The sequence below is a fragment of the Barbus barbus genome (genome assembly GCF_936440315.1).
Source record: "Barbus barbus genome assembly, chromosome: 7".
NCBI lineage: Eukaryota > Metazoa > Chordata > Actinopteri > Cypriniformes > Cyprinidae > Barbus > Barbus barbus.
The window spans coordinates 25,414,831-25,440,760 of NC_136735.1; the positions used below are offsets into that span (position 1 = coordinate 25,414,831).

The window sequence follows — 25,930 nt, forward strand, 5'->3', positions numbered from 1 at the left end:
GTTGTTGACTGAGTTCCTGGGTTCTGACCAGCCCACCAGGGCGAGTGATCCCTTCCACAGTCCTTTAAAGACAGACGCAACATTCTAATTCCTACAGAAGGAGTAGGTCTGTTCTGAATATTTTATGCTGCTGACACGCTGCAGTTTTACATATTCTTTTCTTTTATCAGAACGTTCCCTTCATGTGTTTCTATCTACAGGACAACAGCAATGTCCCTCAGGGTATTAGTCTCAGTTACCGAGTCACCTATCGGAGCCTGTGGAAATCAAATCAGTCTGACGATTAATTAATAATTTAACCCCAAACTGTCAGGATTGTGGACTGTTTTGTGTGTGTTTTGCTCCCCATGTGTTCCCTATGACCCAGCTTTTCCCTCATGTTGATTGTGTTAATTTGACTCCAGGTGTGTCTCGTTCCTCCCTGATTGTCCTGTGTATTTAGGTCTTGTCCATTCAGTTAGTGTTTGTCGGTTCTGAATGTCTTTCCATGTGTTCCTGTGTCTCCTACGTGTGTGGACTATTATAGACCGTGTTTTTGAAGTACTCCTCGCTCCCTTGTTCCTTGCTCCCTGGTAAAGTGTGACAGAAGAACCGACCAATAACAGTTACCTCTGCATCTACCCTCCGTTTTGTTTCCCGTTTTCTATCAGTGTTTTTGTTTCTGTTGTGTGCCCCATGGAGCCCCCTCGTCCGGCCCAAATTCCTCTTCCTCGCTCGTTCGCTCGAGGACCATACCAGACTGTTTCTGGCCCTCGCGGAACTCACCAGCTACCCGGACGACACGCTCTGCGCGTTCTATGACACTAACCTGAACGCTGCGTGCAGAGTGCTGTCGTCTGAAGATGGTCCTCGAGCAGAATTCGCCACCTTCGTGGAGTGGACTCTGGCAAGAAATGGATCGCCACTCACCATCTGCCCCGTGGATGATCTCGCCAGATTCACTCCAGACCCAGAGCCCAGCCCACCATCTCCCCGCGGTGCGGAGCATCAGCCCGAGCCCACCGATGACGGAGATCCATTTCCCGCTGCAATCAGTGAGCCAGCGCAAAGCCGAGCGACTGAGCGGAAGATCGCCCCGGAAGTTGAGCCCAACCCATGAGACCAGGTGCGAGAGCCGGCGACAGTGCCCACCATGAGGGACGGTGTGGATGGTGTGAGCACGGAGTGGAGCTCCACCCCCTGCACCGCGGCTGAGGGTGAGCTGATGATAGATCTGGGACTGCTGGACAGGGAGGGGGTGTCAGATCCTCCAGTACCCATTCCGCTCCCTCGCCTCCACCTTCACCCATCGATCCACCAGCTCTACCGGGCTCCCTCGTCCCTCCGGCTCCGCCTTGGTCGGGCGTCGACCCACCATCGCCTCGGGACTCCTCTCCTCTGGCTGCGCCTCGTCTCTCCACCCCACTGGCTCCGTTGGGCTCCTTCTTCCCTTCAGCTCCACCTGGGTCCTCAGTCGCTCTGGCTCCGCCGCGGATCTCTGGACTTCCAGCTCCGTCTCGGTCGGCAGAGCCCTCGGCTCCACCCTGGCCCCCGGATCCTCGGCATCCCTCTGGCTAGTTGGCTCTTGGGCTCCTCCACCACCTGCTCCGCTGCCGTTGGTCGGCCCCCTGGAGTCCGCGGCCATCCCTCCTCCATGGCTCCTCCCTCCGTCGGCTCCACCATGAGCCATCATCATGGCTGTGGCCTGGGTCCAGCTGTGCGCCTCCTGCTCTAGGTCCCTCCTGTCTCTTCCCTGACTCCTTCCTCCATCGTCGCCTTCCTGGTCTCTGTCTGCCGGCCCCCTCCCGGGTGTCCGTCCTCCTCCTGAACCTCCTCCCTAGTTCCCGCCCGCCCCTCCCCTTTGGATGTTACTACAGTGCGAGGATGTACCTTCCGGGAGGGGGACGATATGTCAGGATTGTGGACTGTTTTGTGTGTTTTGCTCCCCATGTGTTCCCTGTGACCCAGTTTTTCCCTCATGTTGATTGTGTTAATTTGACTCCAGGTGTGTCTCGTTCCTCCCTGATTGTCCTGTGTATTTAGGTCTTGTCCATTCAGTTAGTGTTTGTCAGTTCTTTCCATGTGTTCTGTGTCTTCTACGTGTGTGGACTATTAAAGACCGTGTTTTTGAAGTATTCCTCGCTCCCTCGTTCCTTGCTCCCTGGTAAAGTGTGACACAAACCATCTGTCTATGAATTCAGTTTTGATTGGATGGTTCACAAAATTTTGTCATTATTTACACTTGTTCCAAACCATTATGACACACAAAAATAATTATAATGGTCATGCAATTATTGTCAAGCTTTGGGAAAAGGACCATAAATGTATAATAAAAGTGGTCCACAGGATGTATGTGCTATATGTTTTCACAGATCATATGGGATATTTTTATTATACTTTGTTTCTTTTGCCTCATTCTTTGAAGTCATACAAATTTTGAACTACATGAGGGTCAGTAAATAATGACAGAATTGTAATTTTTTTTTGTTTTTTTTCTTTCTTTCTATAGGCTCGTTACAGGGGGAATATCAGCGGAAGTTGTATAAGGAGTTGATGGAGAACTATAACAGACTGGAAAGGCCTGTTATCAATGATTCTGCACCTATATTGGTGGAGCTGGGACTCACACTGCTTCAGATCATAGACGTGGTGAGTGTCTGCTTCTGCTTCTCTTTTATGTGATCTTCCTTTCATGATGCTGGTTTGCATCACACCATGCATATTGCACTTCCCAGTGTTTTCAGTGGTGATTTGCAGTTGGATGCACCCTTTACTACTGAATCCAGTTTGATTGATAAGACTGGATTGTATATAGAGTGTGCTTAAGGTCATTGTTTTTTGTTTCGGCATCAAAATCAAGTTAAAAATTGTGAATACCTTGAATTAAAATTAGGGTTCATGCTCTACTCATGAAGAAATACAATAGTTTAAGAATGGTTTTATAAAATCCCTGAATGAACAATCTTCGCTCTCATTACCAGTCTGTTTCAAATTCTTCCATTACGTCATTCCTCATTACATATTCGCCATAGAATGTTGGTAAATAATGTGATTTATTATATCAAATACGAAAATAGTATTTGATGGTAGCTTACATGTGGTGGAACATACACAGTCTGAACACACACAAAGCTGTTTGATTACACTATTGAATTTTTTGGGTTTACAAATGAATGTGTTTATACACTGACCACAAAAATATAAATGCATTATGTAACAAAATATAAATAAAAAAATAGTTTTTTTATAATTATTAAACTATATCTATTTAAAGATCTACTCAAGACATTTTCTGATTGTATTTGGAAACTTTCTGGCTATCAAACAGTAGTGGAGCAGGTTTTTCTTGGCATCTATAGTTCCATGAAGAACCTTCGACATCCATAGAATCTTGGAGCTCTGGAGCACCCATAGTCTCGCTTATGATTACCTGATGCGCCCCTGGTCTTTTTTCTTTGACTATGATCCATAGAATATTTTTATTGCACAAAGGGTTCTTTATAGTGAGTAAAGGTTCTGGGAGTAAAGTGTTATGGGAAGTACAACCAACTTAACAATTAACACTTCTTTATATAGGGCTTTAGGGCTAGTTCAAATATTCTGACCTGCTTGGACCCATGAGTAGACCACTTCACTTGGAGACTGTGCTGTTAATGAAAATGTTTGTTTTCTGCTTCTTAGCAGATGTTTTCCTTTCACCAAGCTCTTAATAATAATAAAAAAAGTGTACTTCTGAAGGCAACCAAGGCACATTGCCCAGTTGTACTAAGCCCTTTAATTTAAGAAAAGCTTTTATTGTTATAATTGTAAGCACATTAAAACTGTGACTTTCTTAACTTAAGTGGTTTGTTGCAACCAACTTTTTTTTTTTTTCTCTAACATCAGAGAACAAAACCGCTTTGACGGCGGAAATAATTCTAAAAATAAAAAATGTTTTAGTTGGGTTCTTACTGAATTTTGAATTCAGCAAAAAGTCATGTAATGCAAATGACAAATCACTATATATAGCTATTTTTATGTTTTAATATTTAATAAATAAATTAATATGGTAATTTATTCTTACCTTTGGGGATTTAGGACAAACTGGAGGTTATCTTAATTTTAAGAACATTCTAAAGAAGTATTTTTAGCAATACAACATTCTTTTTTCCCCTTTTTGTGTTAGAACATAAGAAAATAGCAGTTTAAAGATTGTTTTTTCTCATATAGTTGTGTGAATCCAGCTCCAGTTGAAAAGTTTATTTTCTCTAGAAAGTCTTTTTTGAAGACACTGACACATTTTCCTTTTTATTTTTTCCTTTTTATTTCCACATTTTCTCCACATTTTATCTTACCATTTTATATGCCAGACGAATACATATGTTGATGTTTCGTCGCAGCAGGACTCCCTGAGCATGAAAAGAATCACATGAAACATTAATAAGATCACATTTTAGCTGTTGCACTTGACAGTGCATGCATCTCAATCACATTAATATCTATAGGCAATAAATAAGACAGGCAAAATATGCAGAAAACAATAGACTGACATAAAAAGGATCATTAAGTAATTAATAAATTTTGTCAGAACAGTTTAGTTCAGTCTTTAACCATCATGCTGCATCTTTGCATGATGCCCCCCTTTGGATTTGATGGAGCCCAAACATCCATATGATATTGTTAGTCCATCTGCAGGTTTCTTGGTATGTAAGACCTAAATTATTTGCAGTCTGATTTTGCAACATCAATAAAAACACATACTCTGCACTTTAGATTTTACCCTAAAGAATTAATGATGTTTAGGTCTGCTGATTTGTGAGGCCATCGAAGGCATTTATCACCATCCTTGCGTTTACAAGAGTCTTGAATTTCATTAAACAGCATGCAGTTTATCTTTATCATCCTGGAATATGGGTACATCATGAGTGCAATGTGTTTGCATGTCAGATTATCCTGTGAAATGGCTGATGACCATTAAATGTATATGCGGAGCAGTTATCAGATTTAAAGGACAAAGTGTGTCATTTCTCTAAACCTACTTGATGTTTTATAGAACCAGTCAAACACTATTTTACAGATGTTTCTTGAATTTGAAAAATTTTACCCACTTCCTTTATGCAAACAATACAAAAAAATTCAAATTAAAGAAAATAAAAGTATGCATGCCTGACTGTCCCATTTCCTCTGTCCCAAAGGCCCCGTCACCCGGCTGAAATCTATCTCCATTCACCCATTGCACCATGTGAATTATGAAATATCTGTTTATCCTGTGTGTTAAATCATGGCTGCTGTGGCGTGGTTCTTGCGCGGCCCCAGATGGTGAGAGGCCCATAGGCTATGACTGGGATGCTGTGAAACTGTGAACGCATGAGTTGTTAGAAATCAGCTGAGGGAGGGCTGGGGGTGGCAGCTGCCACACCATTCTACATCACCGCAGTGCTGGGAGGGATATGAGTGTGACTGAGGATAGGTGGACTGTGATAAACAAAAGCTGAAAAATACTTGGAATTGAAAAGGCCTCTGTTTGATTTGTAATGCAGTGTGTCCATTACATTACAACATAGAGTAGAGTTCATGTGGAAGGAAACTTTACTGTATCAGAAGTGGCTTAAATGGCTTGCAGTTTTTGGGGACAAGACAGAAGTTTGCAATTAACGTTTGTTGATGGGGGAATTGAAGCTTTATTGTTAATGATCTAGAACTGAAAACATAAGGAAAGTTAAAATCTAGGCAGGGTTGACCCTGCCCAGTGGCGTAACTTTGCTTTGAAAAGTGGTGGGGACACCGCACAAAACGTTTTGCTATTTGTTTATTTAATAACCGAATTTACTTGGGGACTGAGTTCAGAGTTGGAAATGCACTTAATTTCCACACATGCATCACATTCACAATATGTCTATAAACATCCAAATAAGCAAAACGTAACATTCACAATGTGGAACAACTTGCTAAAAGTAGGTGTGATCAATGCACGCGCTGAACGAAGAATCAACATTACGTCAAGAGTCAAGACAAGCCCACAAAATGTTTCCTCATCCAATCAAATAATTTAACCAATCCTGAACTACGCAAAACCTTGTGTAAAACATGAATGAGAGTTCATTTGTGTTTGAAATAGTTAAACTACCTTTATTAATTAAATAATTAAATAAATGAAATTGTTTTGACGAATCTTTTTTTTATGACGTTTTTATAAAAGCTCTATTTTTTCCTCCCCCACCCCACATGTAAAGGCTAGTTAACGGTAATTGTTGCTACCTATAGCATAAATGTTAAAACATCAACAAAATGTCCAAAAGAAAGTGTGGAAGTGATATAAGAAGCTTTTTAGTGAAGCAGCCACGCACAGTAAAGGCCATTGCACACTGAGTCCGAATTTTTCGTCCGAAATTTTAGCACGTTGAAAAATAAATACGAACTCACGTTGTCAATCACGTTTGCACACTGCCTCCGAAATTGTCGTCCGTCAAAAAAAAATCGGATCGGGTTCGATTTTTTTGCGTTTTTCGCATCCGTATAAAGCATTTTGAGATGCTTTGAGAAGGTGTTTTGACTATTCAGCGCCACCGTACAAGCGAAAGCCAAAATCCAAAATAGTGTCAGACAAATTAATACACTTCGTCTTGCAGCACAGAGCACTTTATGACAAACAAATTGCAGAATACAAAGATACAGAATATAAAGAACTGCTGTAGCCTATTTTTTTATGCCTGGCGCGCACCTTTCCGATGCCGTTCGGTGTGTGTGTGTGTGTGTGTGTGTCTGTGGGTGTATCCATACCTCAGACAGTCTCTGTTCAGGATCAATTGGTTCACGGAAATTGGTGGTCTTCTTTTTAATATGTGGATTCAGTATCGCTAGCAAATTATCAAACTGAGGCACTGACATCCCGAAATAAACTTTGAATCTCTCGGGATAATCCCGCAGCTCTTTGATGAGGAGGTGGAACTCTCCTTCCTCTCTGCGCAATCTAAGGATTGGATGGACCCAATATTTCCTTTTTTTTTTTCTTTTTTTAAAAAGAGAGAAGACAACAAAATCATCCTCACTGCTTGAAGACATTTTGTATAGTTTTGCGAATTTTTTCGCAACGGATTAATTAAAACGCATCGGACTCAGTGTGCAAGGTCTCTGTGCGTGACGAATTTTTAAGATTGCGAATGCGAAAAAACGCATGCGAAAATTTCGGACTCAGTGTGCAGAGACCTTAAGACTAAAATACAGTATTAACATTGTAGACTACAAATACATTTTAAAAGAGGTACAGGATCTGTAGACTAATTAATTATAGGGAAAGGAAACTACATATCCCATGACGCATATCGCGTATCTCGCGATAGTTTCACAACGAGACTTAATATTCATTTTTGAGGATGTTGAAAAGCTTCTGACCGGCGGAAAAATTTGTTAAATGAATGAATTAGATTATGAAGAGTGACGATTTGTAGATGGTGCTTTTCCTTTAATACATACCTTACGCAATCTATTTTTCAGTTACTTTTTAAAAGTGGTGGGGACAATATCGAGCCTGGTAAAAAGTGGTGGGGACATGTCCCACCCGTCCCACCCGTAAATTACGCCTATGACCCTGCCATACTTCCAGCTTTGTGGCTACTGTACCCGACAACAAATTTTTAGGTTGTTTTGTTGACAACAGAAAAAAAAGAGGCTGTTTACTGTACAATAATCAATGGGAAGCAGTAACCAGAAGTTCATCCACAAAAAGGATGATTTTAGGCAAATGTACAGCTCAAATTATAAACAGCTTTTTTACTGAATAATTAGTGAATACTTTAACAAAAAAAAAATTAGGTTCACATTTTTGCTTTTAAACCTCCTAGCACTGGCCCAGTTTATGTATGTTGTAAGAGCATTACTGTAACCACTGTTATCGGCTACTAAAAAAAAGTTGAGTTATTTTTGATAATGCTTAACTTGGAACATTTCTTTAAACAAGGTCTTGTGGAGGTCAAACGCCATGTATTACATGTGACCCTTTGTATGTGTTTACATGTCCTTATAACGGATAAGCAGACAAAATGTGAATTCTGGGAATGCAAATAGCAGTTTGTGAGGGAAAGTTCATTTCAGGGCAGGAATCTCTCACATTCACCGTCTGCCCACAGAACCAGTAACCCCTCTGTGACCTCCATCCTTCTGTCCTCCAGCCTCCATACTGTATAGTCCTGTCTCACTCACTGCCTGCCATCCCCAAACCACAAGACCGCCAATACCACACTCTCACGTTCTCTCATCTCTCTTTTTTCAAGGAAAGACTAATCATATATATATATATAGTACCAGTGTTGCAGTTGAGACCAGCCCATTTGTGTTGAGACTGCGACCAGGAGAGGGTCAGTTCTGAGACGAGATCGAGACCCGAAATGGGTTTATTTTTAAACAGGGTTACTTCTGATAAAACTGAGATGAAACATTTGCATGAACTTTCTCTTTGCCTTGTTCTCTCTTTCACACACACATAAGGACAGATTAACAAATAGCATTAAATTAAATAAATTGTCAGTTTATTCCTCACACAAAAAGCCAAATTCCCACTGTGTGGAAATACTGTCATAAATATTAAACTGCTAATGAACCCAACAAACAATGTAGTAATATGCAGCAAATACAACCCTCATACAACCTCCCAAGTCCTGACCATATGTGGTTTCAAGTCATGCACAAAAGAAAATAATCAGTCACTGATTAATATTGGATATCAATGAAATCATCAATTGAGTGAAATACATTTAATAAAAGTAATAATCATCATAATGAAAATCACACAAAATAAATTTCTCCCAAATAATGCTGTAAATTTGTTATCTCTATCACTTGGTACATTAAGACAATGTTGAAGATTTCAATTAACAACAGAGTATTAATACAAACTATTAATTTGGACTATTGCACGAAAGCTGATACATGTCAGGTAAAATGATGAGAGGTTCAATCGCAAATGCAGATCATACTGTTTATTAGGCAGACAGGAGTACACACAAAGAAGTCTGGTGTAAGGTATCGTGGATACAAGGAATGGTCAGTTCCTCGGTAGTGCTGAGCTGCAGGGGGTGAAGGTAATCCAACTCCAAATATGAAACAGCGGAAGTCCGACCAGTCCAGGAGTCCACAGCAAACGGGAACAGTGACTACTGCCAGGCATGGAAAAACAATAGAACATCCAGAAAAAACACACGCACACGCACACACACACACACACACACGTTGGTTTTTGTGGTTTATGGGGACTCTCCATAGGCGTAATGGTTTTTATACTGAACAAACTGTGTGTGCTATTGCCCTACACCAACCCTACACCTAAACTTAGCCCTCACAGGAGACTTTGTGCATTTTTTGATTTTCAAAAAAACACCATTTAGTATGTTTTTTAAGCCTTTTGAATTACGGGGACATAGGCAGTGTCCTCATAAACCACCTTCATATTGTAATACCTCTGTCATACCCATGTCATTATACAAATTTGCGTCCTCATAAACCTCATAAACATGCGCACACACACACACACACACACACACACTTAAGTAGGAGCACTGACGAGCCACAGCTGAAGCTGATAACTCATCAGCGGCAGTATACAAAACGACCAGAATAGGCCAGTGAATACTGTGAAGTGTGAACCATGACAGATACATTCCAGTAAGTCGTACGGATCCTTTCAACATACCTTATGATATTCATTCATGTTTATTATCAATATTTTTGACCCAGCTCTATTAATTACTTGACTTTTTTTTAAGACTCTACTGATCTCAGGAATAAGTCAGATTGCAAACTTGTTAGTGTCCAAATCAAGAGTTCAAATGCTCTGGGTCCATGACAAGACCAAGACCCTGAACTTAGACTTGGATGGAGTGGAGTGTCCACAATTTCCCATCCTCAAAGACATTGTGTAATCACTCAACTGTTTTCACTCAACTGTTTTCTGTTTTTCCACTGCAAGCTCGTTTCCTGCTCACTGGTAAAATAAAACCCCTTATACTGTAAATTTAATCTCCTGGAAATCACAAATTTGCACTTGTTTGTTTGAAACCATGTTTAATTATTTGCTTTTTGGACTACACATCTGAAAAGAAGATGCATTACCCACCTTTGCATTTTATTCCAAATATTAAAAGAACATTTCATGTTTTTCTCAACTCGTCTCATTAAATTCCTCAACAAATCTCAAATCTCCACAAAACTTGTGTTCACCCATTGCATTTATTTTACAAAACATTTTGAGTATTTCTACAATAATATTTTACAGATTGCATATTTTTTTCATTATGATACGTATTAATGTATCACATTTACCATTGTTTGACACATTTTTCAGGCAAAATCCAATAATTTGAATAGGAAATCACACAATCTGCAGCCACACAATATGAACAGCCCACTGGCACCTCTGACATTAACATTGTGTTTAACACATGGGAAATTCTTGCTGACTTCTAACTGTATTATGGACTGCTAACATGTTAAGGTTATGATGGGTACAATCCTGGAACCAGAGAGCACACTCAAAAAACGTCTAAAATGCTCCTCGATCGCTCCAGGCAAAAATCATGCACGCTTTGCTCACATACTCTGCATAGAGAGTGAGAAATTGAGAGAGACGGAGGGTGTAGATAGATAGGGCCTAGAATAGTAGCTACGATTTTCCATAGTTCCGCTCCATTGTTCACTTCCTTCTCGTATCGAGTGCATATTGTCAGAGTCACATCCTCTTTTTATCAAATCAAGTGACACTTATTATTATATTCTCCATTTAAAGAGCCTCCATACTTATGTGGATAATCTTCTGTCATCTGCAATGCGTGTTCATTTCACAGCTTTTCCATATGAAAGATTCAATTTATCGGTTCACAGAGCGAAAACGCTCACGCGCCCCCTTATCTCAATCTGATCACAATAGTCAGTCACTGCTCATTACCGCAGGCAGGTTTTCATGTGTCTCATCTCTTCTAAGTACTGTAGAAGTGTTCATTCACAGATTCGTGTTGGACAGTCTCACTGTACAAAAGCAGATGCAACTCTCTGTTTATTCTACAACTATTTACAAAATCAGCTCTAAATAAGCAGTTTATGAACTCATCTTAAGTGTGTTGGCTTTTTGAAGATGCAGACAATGAAAAAAAGAAATCCAAACAATTTACAGTATGCATACAGTGATGTAACACTGAATGATAGAATGGCAGTGATTAGCTGTGCGTTACAGTGATCTCTTGTGACTTGGCAGATTAACTGTAATAGCGGTGTGCTGGCACTTACAAAATGTTTCCAGTATTCAGTGGAATTAATAAATTATGTGGTTCCCTTTTTTCTTGCTGGTTTACTTTGCTGTTTGTATGCTGAGTGTTATTTGTGCATGCCTGGTTAATAACTCAACCATATGTTCACTGGTGATAACAAGCCCTTAGACAAATAGTTCACCCCTTTATTATTTATTATACATTTTATTATTAATATTTTAATAACATTTCCCATCAACTGTAAAATACAAAATTGTGCACAAATAATGATTAGACTATGATTAACAGCATATTGTATTCATGTAATACAGTGAAACCAATTAGTCTGTAGCCCAATTACACTGGCTGGGAGAAAATTAATCAAATGTAAATAAGGTCCAAATTCCCAGTCAAATGGAACACTAATTACTGCAGTAATGTCTTCAAATACACTATTACCCCACAATCTGGAACTACATAACCAGTATTTTAGTAATTGTTTGTGTCATAACAGAACACGAGCTTGATAGATGCTGCTTGATCATAATTTTAACTCAGTATTTTGTTCAATATTAAATATATGTTAAAATATTTTAAATATAATATATTGCAAATTCATTACAAATGCAATTACAAAATTACTAATATATTAAAATACTTAACATACAAGTGTCAATAAAATGACATTAAATTATATTTTAATGTTTTTATATTTTCTTTACAAGGGTAATTTAAATTTGAGTGAAATGAAATGCCTCTTTATCACTTAAACATGCATCAGCATTTTATTGCTCTGTTTTACAGAAGTATAATTATTTGAAGCTCATATACACAGCTGCATGAGGCTGTGCTCACGGCTGCTTCAGTGGGTTTCATTTAGACGTTGCAGTGGAACTGCTATTTAGGAATCCTGCCATATATATGAAAGTGACATACGGCCAAGTATGGTGACCCATACTCGGAATTCGTGCTCTGCATTTAACCCATCCAAAGTGCACACACACAGCAGTGAACACACACACACCCTGAACATACACCCGGAGCAGTGGGCAGCCATTTATGCTGCGGAGCCCGGGGAGCAGTTGGGGGTTCGCTCAAGGTATTGCTCAAGGGCACCTCAGTCGTGGTATTGAGGGTGGAAAGAGTGCTGTACATACACTCCCCCCACCTACAATCCCTGCTGACCCAAGACTCAAACCCGCAACCTTTGGATTAAGAGTCCGACTCTCTAACCATTAGGCCACGACGTCCCTGGAAGGGGAAGGAAAAGGTAAAATGCAGGAAAAGGTGTTTGGAAAAGCTTAGCCATGAAGGTCTAATTATAAATGCAGTAATATACTTTATGCTGTCCCATGTGCTTCCACAGAAATTAAGCACAACACTCATCTTTACAATGTACTAGCCGGCTACAATGAATTTGTTTCATCTTCAAATACACTTATCACTGGATTTGAAGGTTTAAGTGATTGATAGAATCAATTCTTTTAAAAGATATTCAGGGTTTTGTTAAGGAACTTAATAGTAAGTACACTAAATTTCCACTGCAGAATTTCTTTTCACTTTATTGTCTGTGAAATAATCAGTACTTATTACTTTTGGATGGACAGAAAATCTGATCGAAGTCTACACACATTTCCGAGGACATATTCGAAGGACTTTCCCACACTATTCTATTAGTGTAGGACATAAAACTGATTTTTGTAAAACATTTATAAAGAGGAATTACTTTAATTCAACAGTTCACCAGAGGGACTCTCACAATCATGCATAAATGTGTCTTCACACAAAACACAAACTACAACAATACAACAAGAATCAAAGGAGACTAAGACTAATGTCAAAAATAATTTTATTTCTTTTATTATTTTTTGATTAAGCATGCATTTTTTAATTATTCTTATTTTTATTAAGAGTATAAAGCACAAGGGCTTTAGTGTTTATTTTTCTCAACTTTAATTTTGTACTCTATCAATTGTATCAATAATTAATACTCAAAACATTATGATTAATGGTAAATCAATTGTATCAGTAATTAATACTCAAAACATTATGATTAATGGTAAAAAAAATAAATAAAAAAAAACCTATGTTGTCAACAAATTAATTTCATTTGAGGGAGCTGTTAGTATTTATAGTGTGTCACTAGTTAAAAGTCTTGGTCTTTTGGAGCCGTACAGAGGAAGTTTTGTTCAGGCTTGTGCTGGCACTGTTATAGCATTCTTAAATTCATCCGTTGATGTTGATTGCATGTCACAAGCCCTCAGTTCACCCTTCACAGACAGCATGTTACCTCTACTTTCTTCTGCAGGAGCAGAAAACAACAGGGACTTTAGTGTGACAAAGGAAGAGACAGAGAAGGAAGGAAAATAAGAAGCGACAGGGAGTGAGAGCAAGATTAAAAAAAGTAAATGATATATACTCAGCAGAGAAAAAAAGATCAAACAGGCAACTGATGTGTCATGTTAATGAGTGTAAATTTTGGCATGCACCCCTCTCTCTCTCGCTCTCTATCAGGTTTTGACACATGGAGGATACATAGAGAAATTACTAACCTTGTTTGTGGACCTTAAATCAAGATGGCTAAGGCATTATTTCTTTCATCAAAGTGACAATGTTTCTGCAGACAGGCCTAGAATAGTAATTTAATAATTAAGAAAAGGAAGAGCAAAAACAACAGAGCGAAATGTGAGAATATGAGTTGTACTCATTGACATCCTGAACAAAAATAGTAGTATTCCATTACATTTAGTAACCCTAAAAACGTATTTGGACACCTAAGACATGCTTTTAAATCAGAAACATAAAAAACAAGCATATAAAACAAAGTATAAATATATCATGATCATTATAAGATCAAATATATGAAATATTTAAAATGATATGATGATATGCTATTTCAATTATTTAAAATAAAAATATATGTATATAAAAATATAAATAAGATCTGCACACTCTCACCACACTGATGTAATGCTGTGTCAAATAAAGATGTCAACTTTTTGATTTAAGTTTTATTTATTTATTTAATTTTTTGTAAAAAAAATGTCTTTTTCTGTCAAATTGTTCATAGACTCCCTATACCTCTTTGTCAACCACATTGACCTATTTTAACATTTTGCAAGGTATTCAATTGGTGTATTTTGTGCTGGAATGTCATAGGAACCATTCTGCAGTTGCCAAAAGAGACATCATTGCAAATTACACAGGAAGCTCAGTGACAGAGGAACTGGAGACAAGGACGGGTTTCTCTTAAGCATGAGTAATCATTGGTGCCTTAAGGAAAGATTCAAAACTGAGATTCAAGATCAGCAACAATGAAAACTGTTTTTGTCAACTGGAAGCTCACCTCTATAATAGTTCCTTTTCAGCAGACACTTCAGAAAGCAGTGTTGAATACTGGCTTCATTCATTACAATGTTTAATTAATTGTTTACTATTTAAATATATTTTAAATGTAATTTACTCCTGTGATGGCAAAGCAGCCATTACTCCAGTCTTCAGTGTCACATGATCATTCAGAAAGCATTCTAATATGCTGGTTTTGGGCACAAGAAACATGACACACCATTGTTACCATACCAATGTTGAAAACAGTTGTGATGCCTCTTTTTTTTGATAAATAATGTAGTGTTAAAAAAACAGTATATTTTTTGTGACAATGTAAAAGTCTGTTCTGTCACTTTTGATCAGTTTAATGCATTCTTGCTCAGTAAAAGTTACCTTTTGAATGGTAGTGCATACTACATAATATACTAACATATTAAACATCAATCACAAACCATGGTGTAGTGATGATACCAGAAGTTAATATCATGGTACTTTGATATTGACTGTGGTACTGTATGATTAACATTCTTATACCATATTTACATGATACTATATATTTAAAACTATGGTATTACTAGCATGGTAACATATGTAAGACCAGACTATTTTTTTGTGTATTAAATACCTCCTAAACTTAAAACAGTTCTCCTTCTAAAATTTTTATTTATTCTAGAACAGTATCTTGTATGTAGTATGATGGTGTGTTTAAAATGTGTTGACACTTTATTTGGACCTCTCTGAAGCTGACGCTTTGTTCTTATCGGTCAGTTATACTTATTGAAATATAGCTGAAGCAAGAACACCTAATGGTGAATTGATGACACTGTGGATCATCCCTGGTCCAAACTGAATGAAATGTGAGGAAATGAGAGCTGACACTTCTCTGAATGAAACAAACGTCTTTGATCATTCAAAGCTCAATGTTCTATAACTCACATAAACACACACACACACACACACACAGATCAATGCATGTTGAAGTCAAGCTTTAAAGCCCAAGAGGTTTACAATGAGATCTGTATTGTAATGGTGATTGTCACTTTGTAAAACTGCTTTAAGGGTAGATTGCTCCTATTCATTGGGTGTCATAGCAGGTCCCTTTTGGCATTATCTCAAATACTCCAAAAAGCAAAGTCTGTGGAAGTGTGTGTGAGAAGATAGAGATAGAGAACCACTGGTACACAGAGGGCAAAAAAGAATAAAAGTATTTGTTCATAGAAAGGGTTGGGATTATAGAAGCAGAAAGGAGATTTGTTCAATTTGAAGTAATCCTTCATTTATGTCCTCATTTGATACTGAATCTCTTTTTCTCTTCTCTTTCTCTGCCCCAGGATGAAAAAAATCAGGTATTAATAACCAACGCCTGGCTACAGCTGGTGAGTTTCTACTTAGTTTCCTTTTGTACTCTTTGTGCATGTCTGTGTAATAATGTCAGGCTGCTTTAAGGCAACCAAGTTCACTTGACAGCCATTTTGGTAACATTTCTAGGCAGCTACTTACTATTTACTAAGAGCCACAGCTCCTCTGTACTTGGAAAAGACCAAAATGTGTTTTAACTGTTTGTCACAATTACATTTCAATATCATCTAAAATTAATTAAAAACATCAATAAAATCCAACATTGAAAAAACATTCAAATAAAATAAAACACGCACGCAGAAATATCCCTCTACCTGCATTTTTGCAAAAATACAAAATATACAATTCACTGCAGTTTCAGTTTGACATGTTCACCGACACTGAAATTCTGGCAGTGTCAGAAGATTTGCCGCATAGTCTTGCAGTGTGACGCCTCCTACGGCGAAAGTCAAACGTATCTTTCGTTTTTCAAGACAAGCCATGCTCAGAATTAATGCTAGAGATTTCTTCTAACTGCTATCAACTCTGGCGCTCCCGTCCTCCACTCACGGAATGCACAAGATTTGTTGCCTTTGCTATGATAAACACCGGTTGTGCTGCTGCTTTTATATGGGTGTGTGATGCTTACATTATTCTTCCTGAATATGCCAATATTGCCGCCATATACTTTTCGTGATCAACATTTCAGCTCCACGTGTAATGCAGCTCACAGTCACTGAGCGTGTATGGGTTGATAATGTAAAACTCTGGACGAGTTTTCTTGTGCACACCCATTTTTGTCGCGTCGTGACAATCGTACAGTCTGACAATAATAACATCTAAGATCCCACAGTGTGACATGACCATCATGTTCGTACAGTATGTCAAGCAACAATCGCAAAGGACTATTAAAAATCATACAGTGTGCGCCCGCCTTAAGCCTTAAAAAACATGCACTTTATATTGTATGACTTATAAACTAATACATTTTGGCATTTATACATCATATGTACCATATGAATGACTTTTCTGATGTAGCAAACTTGCTCAGTATAGCTCACCTGGTACAGCATTCACTTGCAATATCGAGCGTTTGGGTACAAGTCACAATTAAATAGCTCAAAGACTTGTAGAAGCCAGCTAAAATTATGATTTTATGTGCTTAAACATGCTTTTATCTCACGTTTGGTTTTGTTAACACTATCGATTAGGTTTAGAGTAGGGTTTATTGTAGGTGGTGCATTATTTTCAAAGTAAACCTTTTAGCAACACACACTCGACATTTCATCTGTGGACTGCCACAATACAAACAAAAACCAAGTTGACAGATTCACGTTTATCTGTGTTTTGCAGAAATGTATCTCAACGTTTTGCAGAAATGTCGCCATAGGCATGTTTTTCCAGCCTGGAATAAAATCTGATCACGGTGATGTCATAATGTCAGACCTACAGTATGGACCTGTTTTGTTGTGCTTCATCCCTCATGTGCTCTGTGTGACCCAGTTTTCCCTCATGTTTGATTGTGTCATTTAGTTCAGGTGTGTGTCATTAATTATCTTCATTTTCTTCAGTGTATATATATTTGTGTTCAGTCCTGTGTTCCCACGTCCGGTCTACTACATCCCTATGTGTGCATCCTGCCTGTCCAATCTGTGTTTGCCCTTTTGTGGATTATTAAAGACTATTTGCATTGTTCATTGTCTTCTTTGTGTATTTCATTCACCATAGTGGTGACAGAAGACCGGACCTAGAATAGAGTACACAGTGTGATTTCACACATTTTGTTTTTCCGTTTTTGCGAAAGTTTCTGTTGTTTTTTGTTATGGAGCAAGATTCACCACCCTAGCTCGGAGGAGCCAGGATATCGAGGATTTCGGCCGTTTCGCCGTTACTACCACCTTCATAGACGAGATGCTGAAGTCCCTGTTCAAGATCGGGGCTAACTGCCACCGCCCTGTAGACCTTCCAGATACCACAAGACTGAACTGGAGGGAGGCGATCGTCCGTGTCTGGAGAGTGTCCAGCTCCGATCCGGAATGTGACTTGACCCAGAGCCCAGCCCACTATCATCCCGCTGCATGGAGCAAGAGCCAGAAACTGCCTCGACCGATGAGCCATCACCAAGAGGAGCGACAGTTCTGAGGATCGCCCCGGAGCTAGAGCCCAACATGTCAGACCAGATGCGAGAGCCGGCTACAGACCTCGCCATGGGGGAGAGCGTTATGGACAGTGAAAGCTCAGAGGGAAGCTCCGCCCACTGCACCATGGCTGAGGGTGAGCCGAGCTCAGTGGACTGTTATTTGGATATATATGCAGACATGCCCCCTCTTCTCCCGTCTTCGTCTGAACTCTCTGCCTGCCCTGAATTATCTGTCTGCCCTGAACTGTTTGCCTGTCCTGAAACGACCACGGAGGTCATTCCCCTGTCCACCACACTCCAAGTGTTGGGAGTCGCAATGTGGTGTGTGTGGATGGTACACACCATCCCTGAACCCTCTACCTGTCTGTTGGGGCAATTTCCCACCCAGCCTCCCTCTCCCACCTCCTCTATATCAGTCCTCACAATCGCCACCGCTGTCTCCTGGCAGTCCCTCTGCTCACCTTCAGCCCACCATCTGTGAGGTAGGATCGCCGTAGATCTGCCAGTCTCCATCGTGGCTGGAGGGTCCCTTGTCTCTGCCTCCAGCCTCTGACCCAGCAGCTCCACCTTGGAACCTAGCTCCCTCTCTCCGCCGTGGCCCGTCAGTCCACCAGTTCTGTCAGGCTCCCTCGTCCCTCCAGCTCCGACTTGGTCGGTCATCGACCATCCACCGCCTTGGGACTCCACTCTTCCTGCTACACCTCGTCCCTCTGTCCTTCCGGCTCTGTCAGATGACTGCTTCCCTCCGGCTCCACCTTGTTCATCTGTCGCTCCGGCTCCACCGTGGCCTTCCGGATCCCCGCCTCAGTCGCCAGAGCCATCTGTTCCGCCTTGGCCCTCCGGATCCTCCCTGTTACTCTGGCTCATCGGCTCTTCGTCTCTGCCCCGGGCTCCACCACCACCTGCTCCGCCATCGTCGGTCAGCCACGTGTGCATCCTGCCTGTCCGACCTGTATTTTGTAAGACTTACAGAACCTCAGACACTTTGATCTTCTGAGATGGACAATAAACACAGTGTATTCAAATAAAGACATCTGTTTCCACATCTCACTGAGAGAAGATGTGAGAGAATTTTCCTTCTCACCTATCCACTTCCTTCACTCACTCTCTCCTGCTCTCCCCTAATTTCCATCTAAACACAGGACACTACAGAGATCACAGAAACCACTATTCTTAATCAGAGTTCATAACAATGCAACTGTTCGTGTCTGATATTGTTTGAAAGGTCTCTGTGTGTCTGGTAAAAGGTCTCATTCTCTTCTTCATGCAAATTACTTTACGTCCCAAAAGGTGTTAATTCATCTTGATCAATACATATTAAAATAGTTAGTTCCTTTCTCCATTTCGGGGGATTTTGTCAAGGGCTGAGTACTTAAGGAAATCTTGCAAGAAGATCAGGGCCATTCTGTAGCCAGAGGCCCATAGAGACTCCACACTATGTATCTTTCTAAAGTCAGGTATGCATTTCTTACTCTTAGATTTATCTTTGAGAATGTTATGATTTGTATTGATTTGATATCTCTGAATTGGCTATGTAATTGGCATAATACATATTTACCTGAGTGATAATAAATTGTTACCTTTGAATTTATTAAAATGTTTTAGAGCTCCGACTAACACATTGGCATTAGTTATACTTAGACTGTAGAGGCTATTGGGTTTTTCTGTTTAGAACAACAGTGTGTTGTTGACTAACCTAAATTCGGGTCAGCCTCAACCTCTGGTTATTGTAATATTATTCTAACTAAGTGTACGTGAGAAATCACAGCATGATTATATAAAGTTAGAAGAAGCTAAGTTGGTCAACTTGGTTCTATAGTAATGGTCATGACCTCTGGTTAGATCTTACCTTAATTAAGTGTTTACAGATCTATGAGGACTAATAAAAGTATTCTAGAATGAGCTAAGTATTGCACGAGCCGTCTAGAATATTAGTCAATCGCCTCTGTCTAATGACCAAGACTGACGAGTTTGTGAATACGAGATCTGCATACCAGCCGGAACGAGACTCAAAATGTTATAGGAAGATTAATGAGATTGAATACGATTAAAGAGCGAAATAGAATAATCAAATGCCAGAATAATAATAATTAGAAATTAACAAACAACCAATTGGCATTTCAACGTAAATGAGGTCATAACAAAATTAAATCAGATTAGATCATAAAATGGAGTCAGATTATAATTTAACCTAAATTTAATAACTTTGAGCGCTGAAACGACAGAACATGCAGAAAACCTTCATCCACCATACCTCCGTTGGGGCAAGTTGTGGATCTTACAGTTTGCCATTTTGTGGATTATTAAAGACTTTTTTTATTGTTCATCATCTTCGTGCGCTTCATTCACCGTAGTTGTGACACATAAATGTAGCTTCTCTGGCTCAAATCATGCTACAACTGTATTTTACTGTATTTTTATAGATAAATCACAGAGTAAATTCTAGTGTAAATTAATTCAGTGAAATAGACTGAAAGGTGGGACTTCCATTCCTATAGCCGTCATATTGAACATTATGATTTCTCTTCTTCATTTAATACAAAGTAGTCCATGTCCTCCTCCTTATATTGTTACGGCATAATTTTTGAAAGTCTAATAGCAATTTTGCTTGTTTTAAACATGACAGTCCCTGTGTTCCTGTCCTGCCCAGTTATGCCGCTCAGTGGCACGTCTTCCTCATATGCTATTTGTTCAGACATCACCCTGGAAAGCAAAAAACAACAGCAGAATTATTTGAAATTTAAATAGGTTGTTCCAGTTGCATGCCTTGCAGGTGATGATAACAAAGGTTTCAGTCCTCAGAGCAACAAGATAACGACATTTCAAAGGCTTCTATGGGTTTAATGTCACACCCCTTGGTCACATCAGGCAGATTTACAACTAAAATAACAGCTTGAAGTGGAGCAGGACCAGGTCTGTTTCTGGGAGCTTGACTTATAATGGGGTTTCTGACTTTAGAAATGTTGGAACGGTCTGTACAAGGCTGCCATTCTCTGGTTCACCTCCTTTGGACTGCATTTTTTGTTTAGCATATTTTGTTTCACTTTTAACAATAAAGTTGAGCTCTAAACAAAATTCAAAAGGAGAATTCATAAAATATTTATATTATATTTATATTCTGAATTGTTTTCAGTACCCAAGAGTGCTTTAAGATGAGCAATGTTATCAGACTTTGAATATATTTCAGTTCTGCATTCAGAACTCATCTGGATATTATTTACTTGAGTAAAAGCTTCCATGCTGAGAAACATTACAAACCAGGGTAATTGCTAAAATGCCCACAACCATTAAAGGTGCAAAACATAAGCACATTAAATATATATTTGGTAAACATAATCAGCATAAAAGCAGGCGAGTGTGAAATTTCATGAAAGACATGTTCATAAATTTGTATATACTCAAATGGCACCAATTGGCTTGTGCAAACTATGGGTTTTAGTTGTTAAAAGGTGTTTCTATCTGTCTGAAACATTGCTCAGCTCTAATTCACCTTTATTGACCTCATCAGCCATAATGCACAAGTTTAGCCAACTGAGTACTTAACCATGAAATTAAGCTGGATAAGAAATTTTCCACAAAGGGGCTGCTCTGATTTTGAACCCAACATTCAGACCAATTGCTTTCCAAAGTGCCATGCAGGCTTAGAGACAGACCTTGCACAGATGATCACCCACAAACTGACTTTTGATTTGTTGACGTTGCAATGTATGGCCCACAGATGGACGTCACATGTTAAATGTAGCATAATAATACACAGGTTTATGATGGTGTGTTTTGGTCCTACATCTCTCAAATGTCAGCACAAAGTAGATACACATATCTTCTACAAAGCTCAGTTGCTTTAATATATATATTGATTTTGAAAAGGAGTTCCATTGTTGCAGTCTCCTCCCACAGGCCCTTTTGACTTAACTGCAGCTTTTTACCCTTTCTGCCTGTCATTCCTTATGTCTAAAAAAATACATTTTAATTAGGGTTGTCAAAAAGTACTGTTTTTCAAAAAGTACTAAATTTCTTTTCATTCATTCAAGTTGTAACCTGCCATTATTACCTCAAGCTATTTCTATATGATTTAACATATAACATTCTTTGTTGGTAGAATGAAGTTGAAGTGTAGAATGGTGGCATGATCTTAAATAAAGTTCATCAAAATGTTCTTGAAAGGCTTTTCATGAGTTCACTTATAAAAATAAACAGCACAAATGTATTACATTTATTAAATAACTTTATTATTAAAAAATTAAAACAAATATGTTATATTTGACATTTTTTTATTTGTATTATATATGTATATTTAATATATGCAAATTATTTTAAAGTATAAAATTAAAATATCAGCACAAATCATTCAAATATATAAATACAAATTTGGTCCAAAAATTATTTTCTCACCTTATCTTTTATTGGTTCTAAAATCTGTTGCTTAAAAAACATGAAACTGCATGTGACAAAGTGGATCTGTTGTTTTCTTCCTATGCTTTTATTAGATATGGAGTAGAAACCGTGTGTTCTACTGTAAGTATGTGTCGCAGTACATATATGAAATATATGCATATACATTCCTTGATCCTTTCATGATGTCAGTGCCAAGCAAGCTATTGTGTCCGGAGAGAGAGAGACAGCGCCTCAGGGAATACGCTCACTAAAGCACACTGGGACATCTGAGCCACAGAGAGAGATGTGTGGAACCCAACTCCTCTTTCCTCCTGACTGATCTGATGTGATCTGTGAGGATGAAACAAACATGATTTTCTCCCTGTTGTTTTAACGCAATTAACTGTGCATCAGTGAACACACACACACACACACACACGCGTAATCAGAAATAGTTGAAAGGTCGTATTATAATGACAGCAATCTGTAATATATGAGATAAAGAGGGACAAAAGTAATAAAGAATATATGTGCTTAACCTACATCATCTTTTTGAGGAAAGTCATGCGAGGTTTTTTGAACATGCTCAGGAACTTGTACCAAAATTTCCAAGAGTTACAGGGATAGTTCATCCAAAAAATAAAAATAAAAATCAATTACTAACCCTCATGTGATTCCAAATTAATAAGACTTTCATCAATCTTCATAACACAAATTTAAATATTTAATACTCTTTTAAATGTGCATGCTTGATGTGCAAGAACACACTAAGCAAAGATGTGTGTGCTTCCATTGACCATAATTGATGTGCTCTATGCATGTGTGTTGATCAGTGTTTACAGTGGAGGCCAAAATGATTAGAACACTAGTATTTTCACCAGCTAGAAATGGTTTTAAGTCACTTATTTCTATCTTTTGCTGTAGTGTGTCAGCAGGAAATATCAGTTTACATTTCCAAACATTCATTTTACATTAATTATAATAATCCAGTGAGATTTTTGTTTGCACAAGCAGTCTGACATCAGCCAGTGCTCCACACAGAGATCTGGTCATCATTCAGTCTGTCTGGATTGTCATGAAGAAACAGAGCAAACTGAGACAGACTAAATCCAGAAGAACTGTGGCAATGTCTCCAAGATGCTTCAAGAAACCTACCTGCAAAGCTACAGTACTGTTAAAAGTTGTAGGCACTTGTATAAAATGCTGTAAAATGAGGATGCTGTCAATAATAATGTCATAAATATATTTTCTTTATCAATTAACTTCTATGAACTAAATTAAATCAACATTTGGTGTGACTATCCTTTGCGTTTAAAGCAGCTTTTGCTCTAGGTGCACTTGTGCATAGTTTTTCAGGTAGGTTTGCAGGTAGGTTTCTTGAAGCATCTTGGAGATGTTGCCACAGTTCTTCTGGATTTAGTCTGTCTCAGTTTGCTCTGTTTCTTCATGACAATCCAGACAGACTGGATGATGATGATATCAGATCTCTGTGTGGAGCACTGGCTGTTGTCAGAGTCCTTGTACAAACAAAAATCTCACTGTGCTACTACAATTAATGGCTAAATGAATGTTTGGACATGTATTTCCTACTGACACACTACAGAAAAAGTCTTAAAACCATTTTTTAGCTGATGAAAATCCTAGTGCCCTAATAATTTTGGTCAACACCGTGTATGAATAAATAAAAGTCCATATTAAAATCTGTTCATCACATAAAGCATTCATGTCTCTTCAGAAGACTTGGATTAAACTGCTAGTTTTATACGGATTACTTTTTACAATTTATGTACTTTTTAAAGCATAAATATTTTCAGTGGATGGACAAAAATTATGAAAGAATATTAACATTAAAATATTATTAATAATATTATTATTATAAAAATACTGATATTAAAAAGAGCTTTTGCATTCATGTTTCGTAATTTTTGAACACTTTATTAATAAATCAGTTCTAACGTGAACATTTTAAAAGTATGTATCCACACACAATGTTTTAACATTTCAATAAATAAGGCAAGGGACTTGAGGAAGCTTTGTGGCCAAGCTTAAACTCTTAATGAACTATTTGTACATTTTCCCTAATAAGAAACTATCAACAACAACAACCCACAATTGCCACCATAGAACTGAAGCACTGCAATGCTACTGTGTAGGAATAAATGGGCTGAGTATCAAACAATGGAAATATTTGTTCTAATTATCAATGCAGCAAGTCTGATTTCAGAAAGCAATGTCTTGTTTGCCTCAGTTGACGGTATCTCTAAATTAATTTAATAGAATACTAGTGTGCTTTCTGTTACTTATAAGAAAGACTGCTTCATGTGTGCTGCTTAATAAAGCTTTAAAAAAGAATATATTATGCTAAATCCACATGGCACCACATATGATCCTGCCCTAAAATACAGCGGGGAGGCAACTTTAGGTTAGAGAAAATATAGCCAAGGGCCATCTACACCTCTTAAAAGGGATCAGGTGGAGTTCATGCACAAAGAAGTGAGATGTTCAACACACATTACTCATACTAAAAAGCTTGACTTTCAGTGACTTTGTTGAACTTTAATTATTGGCATTTATGTGATCTTTAGGGACTGTTTTAGCACATTGTGTTATATTCAGCTTTGTGTATTGCATAGGCATATACCTTTGCTCTGTGTTTTATGTGTATTTATGTTCTCTTCTTATTTCCCAGTGGTAAATTTACATGTGTGTACCCTGGGCAGACCACAGCTGTGTGATTGTGTCATTGTGTTTTCTGGCTCTGTCTGTGTGTATGTGTGTGTCCAATATGTTTGTGTCTTAGCAGTCAAGCATTTTAATGGTGTTGAGTCTGATGTGTGTTTTGTGTATTCAGGCATGGACGGATGTCTATCTGAGCTGGAACCCTGATAACTATCCTGGAGTTCAGACCCTGCGTTTCCCATCCAATCAGATCTGGACACCAGATATTCTGCTGTATAACAGGTAACGGACACATTTATATAATTTTGTTTGCTTGGAGCCCACAATAGTGTGTTCTTCTTAAACCTGCCTAATGATCGGTTTTATTTCAACAAAGCAATAAGCCACAGGAGGCTGTTCATACAGTACAACACATACAACACACTCCAATGGCTTTTCCAAGACAGCAGCAACAACAATACAATAAAAGTACCTTCAGTGATAAGAATAAGTGGTTACATGTCAGTTTAGGGTGTGTAATTCTAGATTTTTATATGGAGTAATATCAGTTTACAATGTGTGCTTACTATAGGGTTGGGATAAGAGATTGCTTTAGGGTTAGTTGCTTGTAATTACTATAGCAAGTACCTGTAACAAATGAAACAAAGACACTGTAAAATACAGTGTTACCGATTAATCTTAGGGCAAGATAAACAATATTTGGGTTGTCAAGAAACAAAGCAAAATGATACATGAATATATGATTCAACTGATGTGGTCATGGTTTGTATAAAAAAACATTTTTTTTTATACAAAGAACTGTTAAATAATACAGGAGCTCTGATCTCACTCCAACAGAAGAAAGCCCTTAAAACATATCAGAAAACAGAGTTTTATCGAG

General features: G+C 38.4%; 1 protein-coding gene across 1 annotated transcript in view; it reads left to right on the top strand.

Moving 5' to 3' along the window:
- Nucleotides 1–25,930, top strand: part of LOC306872147 (neuronal acetylcholine receptor subunit alpha-7-like) — a gene marked incomplete at both ends in the record, with an annotated part of 76,420 nt that overhangs the window by 17,003 nt on the left and 33,487 nt on the right. Inside the window, 3 exons of the mRNA XM_079420572.1 lie at nt 2,489–2,628; nt 15,851–15,895; nt 25,223–25,332. Of these exons, the coding sequence (XP_079276698.1) occupies nt 2,489–2,628; nt 15,851–15,895; nt 25,223–25,332 (295 nt within the window). The remainder of the gene's footprint in view (nt 1–2,488; nt 2,629–15,850; nt 15,896–25,222; nt 25,333–25,930) is intronic.